General features: G+C 39.3%; 2 protein-coding genes across 2 annotated transcripts in view; one reads left to right on the top strand and one right to left on the bottom strand.

Moving 5' to 3' along the window:
- LOC134617264 (uncharacterized) overlaps positions 1-6,614 on the top strand; it is a 42,245-nt gene extending 35,631 nt beyond the window's left edge. The window contains exons 69-74 of the mRNA XM_063462470.1: positions 1,638-1,837; positions 1,911-2,079; positions 2,159-2,268; positions 5,742-5,849; positions 6,075-6,201; positions 6,361-6,614. Of these exons, the coding sequence (XP_063318540.1) occupies positions 1,638-1,837; positions 1,911-2,079; positions 2,159-2,268; positions 5,742-5,849; positions 6,075-6,201; positions 6,361-6,371 (725 nt within the window). The 3' untranslated portion in view covers positions 6,372-6,614. The remainder of the gene's footprint in view (positions 1-1,637; positions 1,838-1,910; positions 2,080-2,158; positions 2,269-5,741; positions 5,850-6,074; positions 6,202-6,360) is intronic.
- Positions 6,615-6,968: 354 nt separating this feature from the next.
- On the bottom strand, positions 6,969-10,939 carry LOC134617263 (V-type proton ATPase subunit d 1-like). The gene is made up of 8 exons (XM_063462469.1): positions 10,810-10,939; positions 10,290-10,461; positions 9,801-9,979; positions 8,458-8,537; positions 8,151-8,228; positions 7,870-8,046; positions 7,694-7,771; positions 6,969-7,142 (listed from the first exon to the last, which is right to left on the bottom strand). The coding sequence occupies exons 1-8, from the start codon at positions 10,937-10,939 to the stop codon at positions 6,969-6,971; spliced, it is 1,068 nt and encodes a 355-aa protein (XP_063318539.1).
- Between the last annotated feature and the right edge of the window lie 1,373 nt (positions 10,940-12,312).

Genomic DNA, 12,312 nt, shown 5'->3' with positions numbered 1-12,312 from the left:
TTTTAGGCACGCTCAGTTGGTATTCGATAACCTCTTCACTTCAGTCCTTTTAAATATTATTTAAAAGTCAGTAAAGTGTTATGTGCTGTAGGGTGAGAACCAATATCCAGGACAGACTGAATGGGGAAAAAGTGAGCATTTATTTTGATTGATGAAGTCCAAAAGAACACAAAAATCCAGAGGCAAAAGGGAAACACAATCCAGACCTGTCAGAGTACGCACTGGGAGACTAAACAGATGCTCAAAAACTGCAGAGAAAGGCAGAGCTGGAGTACTCATACATGAGGTAAACAAGGGGGGGGTGGACAGATGAGGGTAACGAGATACAGCTGAAACCAATAAGGACACAAATGCCTAACAAAATAAAACAGGAAGTAACTAACAAGTGCAGAGGTTAGACCATAGATACGTGCAGCAGCTTTACACACAGTGAAAGACCAGGATAAACTAATAAAGAGGGAATCAAATTGTAAACAATAAAAAAACAAAGAAAATTGAATAATCAACAAAAATCTAAAGATCAAAGAACTAAAACCTCTGTGTCAGCACGCAGGACCATGACTGTTAGCTTTGTTTTGTATTATCTTAGATTATTAGATTAAACATCATAGAGGGGTTTTTTTTGTTTTGTTTTGTTCATATTTAATACATTATTCAAAACATTTTAGGTCATGGCTGGAACACATCTGCAACAAATAACATAAGATACCTGAACTAACCAACATAACACTTCTAAGTAAATGAGTACTGGAGGCACTTGTCATACAAGACTGAAGACGAAAACATTTCTTTTAATCAGGCCTTCTGCTGAAATCCTTTTCTTATTCATGTCTTTATTTATTTTTATTGTTTTAATATGATTTTCTTTTTACATTAATCGTGATTTAAGTGTTGTTAACAGCACGTTGAACTTTTACGTGGCAACACGCGGCTTGCTACTGGATGTAGAATGAGATGAGGAATATTTGAGAAGATGTGGTTCCCATAAGACTGAGGGTGAATGTGGGACAGAGATTTTTTCCAAGCATTACAAACATCCAGGCGCAATGATACAAACGCAGCAATTTTCTCTAGCTTAGAAATGTTCCCTGAATGAAAGAAACGGGAGCATGAAATAGATTTTACATGTGAGTCAAGTTCACAAAAGATAAGACAAAATAATACAAAAAGACACCCATTAGGTGTGACTGGCTCGCAGGCCAGAATAAGGTCGGAACAGCTGCAAGAAACACATATGCAACACATCAAATGTGCTCCTCGTTTTTCAATGGGACTGATGTGACATCCGTTCAGTTTTTTACTAATTTCAAAGAAGTAAGCAAGAAATCTTGCTGCAAGATAAACACGTTCTATTGGTGGTTTGGGTTGTTTTTTTGTAACCAAGAACAAATTGGATTTTTATGCATAAATTGGTTCTAACAGAGGTAAATAACGAACGTTAACCACACACGTTGTCTGTATAGCTTAGTATTGGGTTAAATTATATATCTGTTAAGTGCTTTTTACATAAAATGATTTAGATTTTTGATTTAATAACCCTGTAAAACAGTGAGTCCACCAGACCTGCCAACATTGCATGAGTAACACCACATGAGGGTTCAATGAATTCTGTTTTTCCCTTCTTATCTCACTAAAAGACCAAGCTCTGTTGGTGGCAGATCAGTTCGTAGTGACGTTTGACGGTCACTTGTATGAGCTGCCAGGTTCGTGTCCACTGCTCCTGGCCCGAGACGTCGGCCGCGATCCGTCGTTCACGCTGCTGCTCGGCACAGACACGCAGAACCTCCTCCTGATACAAATGAATAACCACACCATCAGCGTTCAGCGCAACGGGCAGGTATGTGTCACTCTCGACGAATAAAGAGCGTTCAGGCCATGAGGAATAAGACAGGTAAATGCTTGTGTCACAGGTGAGGACCGACTGCAGCGGCGCCGTCAGCCACACGTTTCTCACTGATGATGGAGTGACAGTCAGGAAAGCATCAAATGTGGTGCAGGTGTCCAGTCAGAGTGGGATGTTTGTGTCATGTGACCTGTCGCTTGAATTGTGCAGCTTCACTCTGGATGGATGGTTACATGGTGGGAAAGATTCAGCATGGCCCGTTATAAATATCTGTCTTCATATTCTCACACATATACACCTTTCTTGCCTACACAGGTGTGTCCACCGGTCTGTTTGGGACCAACGATAACGACGCAGGAAATGATTTTCCTATGTTTGACGGATCTCAGGCTAAAAACTTGGAGGATTTTCTCTCGACCTGGCAGGTAGGATCAGTGAGATTAATCAACACATGGCATCGGTCCAGTTCTCAAAAACATGTGCAATATGAAATAAAGCGGATTTCAAGGATTGGTAAATCATTTAAACTCTACATTTGATCGAAAATACAACAAAAAGGTTTGAAAAAGGACTGGGTAAGGACTGAATAATCGAGGAATGTTCTCAGGATTAAAAAAATCATGAACGGTCATGGTCTTCTGGCCCTCAAGTGAATTCATTAAAAAATATAAACCACTCCGTAGCGCATGTTAAAGCTCTGACATTGAAAGAAAAAGCAGACAGAAACAAGATGCAGAAACTTCACTGGGCATAGCGATATTCTGGGCTTGGGTCCATTTATGTACTAAGATCAGTGGAAAGCTGTTTGCTTGTATGACCGATAAAAATCAATTTTTTGGCAGGGGGCAAATAGAAAGGGACAAAGAAAGGCTTGTTAGCAGTACACACTTAAAACTCCAGCATCCATTATAGCATAGGTTTGCAATTGCATGAAGTGGAATGTGTTCCTCGGTCATCTGTTGATGTCATCACCCTGTTATTGATGAAAGATATAAAAATAAATTAATAAAATCCTCTTTCAGCTCTAAGGTTTTACATAAAAATGATTTGGTCCTCAGCAAGTCTTAAAATTATTAAATGTGACTTCAGATGAACAACAACTCTCACATCACTGCGGAGGAATTTTGGCCCTGTTGTCTTTACAACATTGCTTCAGCTCATTGGGCGTTTGCTTATGCACGGCTCTCTGAAGGACCCACCACATCATTTCTGTCAGATTGAGATCTGGACTTTGAGTGCGCCATGGCAACACGTCAAATGATATGTTTTTCAGTTGTTCCATCAGCTGTTCCATGACCCAGTTGTTGCCAAACTTTAGCTGTCAGACCGATGATCTCATATTTGAGTAGAAAACCTTGGTGGAGGAGTTCATGGTCGACTCAGTGACTTAGGCTACGTTCACACTGCAGGTCTTAATGCTCAATTCCGATTTTTTGTCTAATTTGTTTCTGCTGCCTTTCCCATGCCTTCACTTCCCTGACCACCCTCTTGTGTACATATTGTCCCGCTGTCCTGTGCCAGAACGCCCGTTCTTCTTCCATGTGTCTTGCTCATGTTCCAGGATCCGTGTTACCAGTTTTTCCACATTTAGTTTTCTGTTAGTGAAAGTCTTTGTCCACTTTTTCCCTTTTATTTTGTATTTTTGCAAAGTTTTGATCAGCCTTAATAAACGGCTCGCTTTTGTTAGGATTAGTCCAAGCGTCTGCATTTGGATCTTCTGGAAAACGTGACCTGCCTCCCACAGATCGTGACACTTTTTTTGAGGGAAGAGGCTTTCTCCTGGCAGTCCTTCCAAATAAGCCACACTTATTCAATCATTTTATAAATGTACTGTCTCGAACTTTAAGATCTAACGTGCCAGGAGTCGGAGATGTAGCTCTTGGGTTTTTCGCAGTTTCTCTGAGCACTCTTAAAGGTCAGAGCATTGTGGTAACACACAGCTGAATTCTCCAGAGCAGCAAACTGCCAGAAATCTGCTTTCATAGAGATGCTCACACTCACTAATGATCAGTTAATCTCATGCATTTGATCTGCTAATTAGTTTCTTAATTCCTTTGGAAGCAGCGAGGGTGTCGTTAGACTTTATACGCAGCGTTTTTGCATGTTAGATTATTTGTGTTGAATAAATAATGACATGCTGTAATAAGTAGAGCAGGGCGATGTGACCAAAAATATTTATCCCGATATACATTTGAAAATTTGCGATAACGATATAATTGACACTAGACAAAATACTTTATGACTCCACAACTTTATAAGTGCAAAAAAAAAAACCAATGTATTTTCACTTAAACAAGCAGCTGTTTTTTATGTGCATTAAAGTTATATAAAGATTTAACTGTGCAAATGCAAATTCCTTGCCGACAGTTTAACCAAAAGGCATTTCCAGTGGAAATTGGCCGACATATCCTGAGCATAACCATGTATAATATCCACAAAACTTAAAAGAGGTTATACACACACAATACGGTAATATTATGCTGAAGCACAGTACGTATCACTCCGCGAGGCTCCTACCTACGATAGCCGTAATGCTCCGACAAGCCATCAAGCAGTGCGGTACTTAGCTTAGCAAAGTCATACTAAAACATTTGACAGATTTTCGAGCGCCGTGTACCACATAAAATCGTTTCAAGGTCAGTAAACACAACCAGAATTCATACATAAGGCACACGGGATTATAAGGGGCACTGTCGATTTTCAGAAAAATCAAAGGATTGATTTTAAGTGTGCCGTATTTTCCAAAAAACACGGTAATAACGACGGCCTGCTAGCATGCGCTACCAAAAATAGTGCTTTGTTGTGTATCTGACGGACAAAAGCTAAACCAGTTCCACACCACTGAAGTTGCAGCATTTTTACAAACCAATTCTGGTTCATCTGTTTCATTCAACAATCCGCTTTCACCCTTCTCATTCTCCATCGCCACCATGCTTTTTCCGCCATGTGCACATGAAAACAAAGGCACTGCGCATGCGCGTTTTAACCATATTCTATCGCGATATTTCATTTTCTTATCGTTGCCCAACAATATACCGGCATTACCTTGAACGGTATCATATGGCCCAGCCCTAGTAATAAGTCATTTATTGTTGCTCATTTGAGGTTGTATTCACCTGATTGTATTGTAGGGCCTGCTTGGAATTGAACCTTCAGAACTGAAAGAGGGTTTACGTTTTACAATGACTTCAAAGTCACTTTAAATCTCAATTGTAAATTATAAATTTTACCTCAAAGTGCATATTTACTCCCTTACCTCAGTCTCAAAGTGTATATATATTTATTCTTCTTATTCTTACTCTTCCTATATTTCAAGGATTCAAGGAGCTTTATTGTCATTCGCATCGCATGTTAACATGAGGTGGAACGAAATTATGTACACACTGTCCCGGATTTATTGTTGTTCTTTTGCACTGTACGGAACTCGAGCCTCGTCGTCTCCTGTCTCTATATACTGAACTGTATATAGCAGAGATGACAATAAAGTTTACTTTGACTTTGACTGTATGCAACAAATGAGGAATTATGAAAACAGTTTGCGTTCCAAGCGACAGCCATTAATTTCATCTACCAAACATTTGGAAAGTGTTAAAAATGATACGCGATAATGGGAAACATACTCCCACATAAACTTTTTGGGGGGGAACTTTTTGCTGGGATCAAATACAGAATGAACACATGTTTATAAAAATAAATCAGTTTCAACATTTGATTTGTGGTTTTGGTTCTCATTTTCAAATCACTGCGTTCTGCTTTAATTTGTATTTCAGACAACATCCCAATATTTCCTGAAATCGAGTTTCAATGAAATTATGAAATCTTGTGTCTACAAATGTTTGCAGAGTTTTTGTCAGCCTCGAGGTTCTCCTTAGCTTTGCCCGCTTGTTTGTGTCTTTAGATGAAACCTACATGCATCAAACCTTCTGCGACAGCAGCCGTCAGTCCTGCGAGCTGTGACGCTTTGTTCTCTTCTCCCGATTCTCCCCTCAGCTCTTGTTTCAGGGTGGTAAGTAACAAAAAAAACCCGCACAGCAGGCATGTGCTGGTGGTTTCTTCACCAGAAAATTTTTATTAATATCCCATTTATGTTTGGAAAGCTCGTCGTGAAGGAAAGTTTAAACAGATAGATATGAAAACCTTTCTGTTTTCCCCATCTCCATTTTTTTTCCTTTTTTTTCTTTTTGGTTGATCACATGTGATTTTTTTCACAAACCTGCGTTTGTGTTGTCAGGTGGATCCCAGTCATTTCATGTCTGTGTGTAAACTCAGCTCATCGAGAGCACCCTGCAGATTAGCATTTGCTTTCACTCACCTCTGCCAGCAGAACTACATACCCATGGAGGTCCCCGTTCAATGCAGTGAGTTAGGCCATTGAATAAGACATGCATGATTATTCTTGTATTAATGTGTCCGTGTATTTGTGGCAATTTTTTTGAATTCAGACATGCAAAATGTATATTTTGTATGTAGTTGTAACTTGTGTTGTGTGTGTGTGTGTGTGTGTGTTTCTGTTTTAGTGAAAGTGTAAAGGAAGGACAAGCTAATGAAGAGCAAAAATGGCCAGTTTCTGACCTGTGAGCTGCTATAATGGACAGATTTACTCTTTATACCACTGTTTGTGCCATATTGCCTTCGTACTTTTTGTTGTACTCCACTGTATAGTCACACATTCTTATACCTCCTGTGATGTACGCATTTGTCCTGTTTAGACGTGCGTTGATTATCCCATTAATGTGAATGTAAACACATTCACTGTAGCAAGTAGTTTATTAATAACACAATGTAATAAAAACATTTTTTTTAAGATATGTGTCAATGCATTGTGAGAAGGGAGTGACTGAAAGTAGCTTTTTATTGTATATCATTCCTTTCAGACTTTTTTTTGTGACCAGGACAATTATTAACACAAAGTCTGGAATTAAAAAGAGTCATTTTTTTCAAAAAATTTGAGGCGTAAGTGATCAGGACATGAAACTCAAATACACATGAGCAACAGATGTGCTATAACAGTGTAACACCCAGGCTGTGGTTCGTAGTGCAAACAGTGAAGATGCTGAAGACTCACTTTGGTCCACCACATTTACTAATCCTTACTAAAACTTAGTAAAACATCCTTGTTTCTTAGTTAACTGGTCTTTTGGAAGATGGGTATGTAGTTGTGTATCTTTGACTTCTGTCTTTGTGTGACACATTCGGCAATCCACACAATGTTCCGACACTCCTGCTCCTTAAGTTTGATGTAAGAGTAAAATACTCCAAAGTGGAACTGCTGCAGGAAAGCAAGTATGTTCAGCTTCACCTGGAAAAATGATAGATGTGTAAGCTGCAAGAATCTACAGTCAGGGCAACCTAATAAGAAAAGTACATACTAATACTAAATTTAAATTAATCACCTGTACTTTTTAATATATATATATATACTTTCAGCAGGTGATTAAAGCGATTTTAAACATGATAGAGTCATCTCTGGGGTTTACAGAGGTCTAAAACATGAAAATATCCAGTGAGCTGCAGTTCTCATAGAAGCTAGAAGTCATGGGACAATGGCCAGACTGCTTTAAACTGATAGGAAGGCAACAGTCTGATAACCAAGTTACAACCAAGGTGTGCAGAAGAGCATCTTCTAGGAGAGCACATCTGTGAATCTGAATCTGTGCTACTAAAAATTCAAGTAGCTCTGAAGACAAAAGCAGCTCCAACTAGGTGTGGTGTACCTAATAAAGTGGCAGGTGACTGTATGTCAGATTTTCATATGTGAAAGTCTGAATGGTCAGCCTGGTTCAAATGTTTTTTACAATGTTGAAAAGTGGGAAAGAAATCCGTGACAGTTCAAAACAAAGCCGTTATTACCTCTTGTTCGAAGAATCGGTCCTCAAGAGTCTTAAAATCTGATCCAGGCTCAGGGTCATCAAAAACCATTTTATAGTCCTGCAGGGAAGTTTGAGTTTACACTGACCACATGTCTGACTCAAATTATGTGCAATAACAACTGTGCAACATCTTAAAGGGCATGAGGTCAAACTCACTGGGTAGCACTCAGCCACAGCCTTGACCTGCTCGTGGTCTTCCGCCTGGGCCAGGAGTTTCAGTCCTCCAGGGTAAAGTTTGCCACAGGATGGATACAGCGCACTCCTGTCTGCACTGCTGAGATCCGTCCCAAAGGAGTTCACCGTGATGATGAAGGCCCGCCGGTCCGCCTCAAACTGCAGCACGCATAAAAGCGCACGGCATTTACAGCAAAACAAATCTCAAGTAGTTTGTAAGACTTCAGTTAAACAAACCTATGCATTATGAAAAGCCAGAGTACCTCCAGGACAGGGCACATTATGTCCTTTGTGGCACCGCCCATGCTCTTGCAGAAAGAGTGGAAAGACTGCAAATATGCCTGTGGGGTAGAACAAAAGGCACCGAGATCAGCACGAATTTCATGAAAAACAGATCGCGTTCAGACACCACTGTAAAACCTAAGTGCAGCTGTTAAACATGTTTATCACAGTAGTATAAACTACAGTAAAGAATTTATAGCATATTTATAGCATGTGCAAAAATACTATAACACAGGTGTCAAAGCTGAGATAGGTTAGTCATGCCATCTTATGCCATGCTCTGCTCACCTTATACAGTTTGTTTCTCAGGATCTCAGCCTCCATCTCATCCAGGCTGCACTCAGATACAGCATCCTGGAAAAACTGACCTGTGGCGAGAATAAAACAACACAGTAACCCTCAATATGTTCTAAATATTTTTATATAGTAGACCTTAAACATGGAAGCCCACTCCTGACATGAAGAATAATAACATATGGTCAAAACTGTGTTTACTATGGCCCTGCTTACTTCATGCTTAGCTTTGGTAAACTATGACTCTGAAAATTTTAGCACTGACTAATTTTTAGCTGTGAACAGAGAGCCAGAGAAGTCTAAAATAAAGAAACCAGAAGTAGCTTATTAGGCTTGTTGCTAACTAACAGTCCACAAACTTGCTTGGAAGGTATTATGAACACATTAGGAGGGTTTAATAGCAAAGGAGGAAAAAGTAAAAGAAAACAGAAACTTGCACTGCCTTTTAATGACTAGTGCTAATCTGGCTTTGAGATTTGACACCTGAAAAGTTAGGCTACAAAAATGTACCAAAAGGACACCACAGTTGTATTTTCTAAAACACCTAAAGAAAGAAATGACTTTTTAGTTTTACATAAGTAAAAATCTTGATTTCTCACTTTGAGAACCTCTAAAAGGACACAAAAAAGTTAAACCCAATTCTAATTTGGGGAGTCATCGAACTATGAAGTGGGCACAGCCTGAACAAGTTGAATCCAAAACACATATTCATCACTGCTTTTGTTGCATTAAGATTACATGAAACTACTATCTCTCCCACCACTCCTAATACTTCTACTACAACTAATATAATAACATTATTGTTTCCTTTTGGTATTATTTGGTTTTTTGGAATAGCACCTTAATACTTTGAGTAATAATGATATAACACTTCACTTTTTCAGTATTATGTTGAGCACTTGCAGTTTCTGACAAACATTACACAGAGCTCCACATAATGCTATGCATTAGAAATAAAAGTTATATCACTGTAATAAACTGATAAAAAGATCCAGTCTGATGAGGTCATGTGAGACATTTAATATTGTATCTGTACTCAGAAAGGTTCATAATGCTCTAATGACTAAATTAATAGCTTTTGTGTGCAAACCACTTCCAGTAAGCTGTGGTTAATGAAGCAGGATGAGTGAGCAGGACCTGTTTTCTCTTTGCATGCATCAGTGCAAAGTGTTTAAACTAAAGTGTTTTTAGTGATGTTTTCTTCAGTTAAAAACTCTTTGATATTTAAGTCAGTGATGGTCTGTCACAAGTGTATTAGAGCTAAAAGATAATTCAGTATTAATAATATACATCTTTGCCGTCATTAGAAATGTTAAAAAACAAAAAACAGAGATTACCTAGTGGTGTGTCCACCAGGATGGCTGAGTACAGTTCAGCTGGAGTGCGGGCAATGCCCACGGCTGCCATTTGGTCAAACGCTCCCAGTGGGTGACACCGTGGGAGCAGCTCTGACACATCTTTGTTCTTCAGGGCCCCCGTGATCAGCATCACCACATTGTCGATCATGTAGCTGTAACTATGGCAACACAGAGACCACATGAATTAAATATCCCTTTTACCCTGCATGACAGTTCATGTAAAATGTTTCCTGCTCATCCCATTTTTATAAACCACAAAGAGTGTTGTGGAAGGAAGGTTTTCATCACATATAATAAATCGCACTGAGACCTCGCCACGTTTGCCACAAGGTCTCCACTGTCTGCGTAAACAGTGTCCTCTTTAGCTGAAAATCTCAGCAGCAGCTAACCTGTAGGATGCTGTTGAAGTGCATCTGCTTATCCTGTGACACAAGCTATAAATAAAGCACATGCAGTGACTAGGCACACCTTATATAGTCAAGGAAGGTAGACAGGGGTGGCAGGGCGTTAGAGCGCAGGCAGCTGAATTCAGTCACCAGATTTTCCCTCAGCTTGCTGTCCAGCAGCGACACAGTCAAATCACCCTCAGAAGAGGACAGCAGTTTACCGTAGTCTGTGCTCTGAAGGTGTAGCTTCATATCTGAGCAGAGGACATGGAAAATCAAATGTTTTATACTCCACTGCTTGTTAGTTTGCGATTTTCAAATAAGCAGGAAAAGGTTAAACAAGGTACTGATCACAGATAGATAGATAGATAGATAGATAGATAGATAGATAGATAGATAGATAGATAGATAGATAGATAGATAGATAGATAGATAGATAGATAGGTTTATCCCTTGAGCGATCTCTGTCAGCTCCCCATTGCAATTGCTTCCAACACCCCCTCACATGAGCACATGTGAGGGGGTGCAGTCTATTTTTTAGACTGCACATTTAGTACATTTGCATATTATGACACATTACATGTGTGATACAAAATGCTTACCCTCTAGTGTGTCACACTGGGCCAGATTATGATAATCAGTCTGAGACAGAATCCCAGCTTTCATTCCTCGAACCAAACCCTCCAGGTAGCCGTGATCCACGTTAAAGCTGAGCTCCTCGCACGCTGCCATAATGCCAAATGAGTTATTGAGTAGAGCTGCCGCAGTCACAGCATGATTTTAGCTTTTCTTTATATATATCAGCTTCTGCATAATTCCCTCTCTGACTAACATTCATGCTGTTATTTTTCCTTCCTCTTTGACAGCAAGAAATTCCATGGCTAAAAGCGTTTGCTGTCTCAGTTCCTGCTTTTAGTACATTCACTCTGACTCGTGTGTATTCACCCACTCTGTTTGAACCACTGTGTAGCAGGAATTTCAAAAATGAAATGAAATAAAGACCCTGATGGGGTTTTTTTTGCTCTGTTCACACGGAGCATGGGTGAAAAAAGTAAAAAAAAAAAAAAAAAAAAGAAGCTAAACAAGCACCGCTTCACTGCTCTTCTGTTCTAAATAGTTCAAAATACACACTAGACTAATGACTACTAGTGATGACATCTGCATTGTTTTCATAGATCATTTGTGCTGATGTCAGCATTGTTAATATGGAAATGTAGTGTGATTGTGAAATCATATAAAAATGTTTTAAAGAGCTCAAACAAAGAGAGTGCATATGTCTCCCAAAGAGTAATATAATATATCTTAATTTGTGTGACCTCGACCTTTGACCCATGACCTTGAAACATTACATACTAAAATGGTGTATTTTAATATCTTTATCCGTATGATTGGAGCAGGATTTCCTGAAATCTTTGGCTTCTGTAAGCTGTAAAAACTCACTGCTTTTTACACACAGAGAAATGTTGGTGTGTAGCATGCAGATATTATGCAGACGGCAGGCAGTGAGCATGAGCCTGTGGATTTTAAATGTGTTTCATTCACTAACATATCCAACAAAATTGGCCTTTGTGCACGTTTCATGAATCTAACAGTGATTTTACGTGTAAACACTTATTAGTGAATGAGCCCATTGTCATGTTCAAGAAGCCAGTTTGAGATGATCTCAGCTTTGTGAGATGGTGCGTTATATTATTGGAAGCCATCATCAGAAGATGGGTGTAAGCAATGATCACGGATTCAACATGCATGAACAATATATCCTTCACCACTAGCAGCCTGAACAACTGATTCAAGAGAGGATGGAGCTGTGCTTTCATGTTGTTTATGCCAGATTCTGACTCTACTATCTGAATGTTGCAGCAGAAAATCGAGATTCATCAGGCTAAGCAAGTATTTCTCCTGACGTGGTCTTCTGCTGCTGTAGAAGACGCTCTTCTGCATACATTAATTCAACGAAGCTTATTGCTTTTGCCTTCCTGTCAACTCAGAGAAGTCCCGTTTTTCTCGTTTGACCTCTGGCATTTCTTCTTTAATCTTTTTTAACCTTTCTTAATCCTTTTTCTTCTATGTAGACTAGAGATGGTTATACAGAGTAATCTCAGTAG

Source organism: Pelmatolapia mariae, linkage group LG18, assembly GCF_036321145.2.
Source record: "Pelmatolapia mariae isolate MD_Pm_ZW linkage group LG18, Pm_UMD_F_2, whole genome shotgun sequence".
Classification (NCBI taxonomy): Eukaryota; Metazoa; Chordata; class Actinopteri; order Cichliformes; family Cichlidae; genus Pelmatolapia; species Pelmatolapia mariae.
Note: the sequence above shows the minus strand (reverse complement) of the source record. Positions and strands in the feature narration are given on the sequence as shown.

What these genes read in the sequence shown, in the direction of transcription:
- LOC134617263 (XM_063462469.1), bottom strand. Translation starts at nt 10,939, where the DNA reads ATGGCAGCGTGCGAGGAGCTCAGCTTTAACGTGGATCACGGCTACCTG. An exon ending in CCAGTGTGACACACTAGAGG is followed by an intron (nt 10,462 to 10,809) that starts GTAAGCATTTTG and finishes TCCTCTGCTCAG; the next exon opens with ATATGAAGCTACACCTTCAG. An exon ending in ACCTTCCTTGACTATATAAG is followed by an intron (nt 9,980 to 10,289) that starts GTGTGCCTAGTC and finishes GTGTTGCCATAG; the next exon opens with TTACAGCTACATGATCGACA.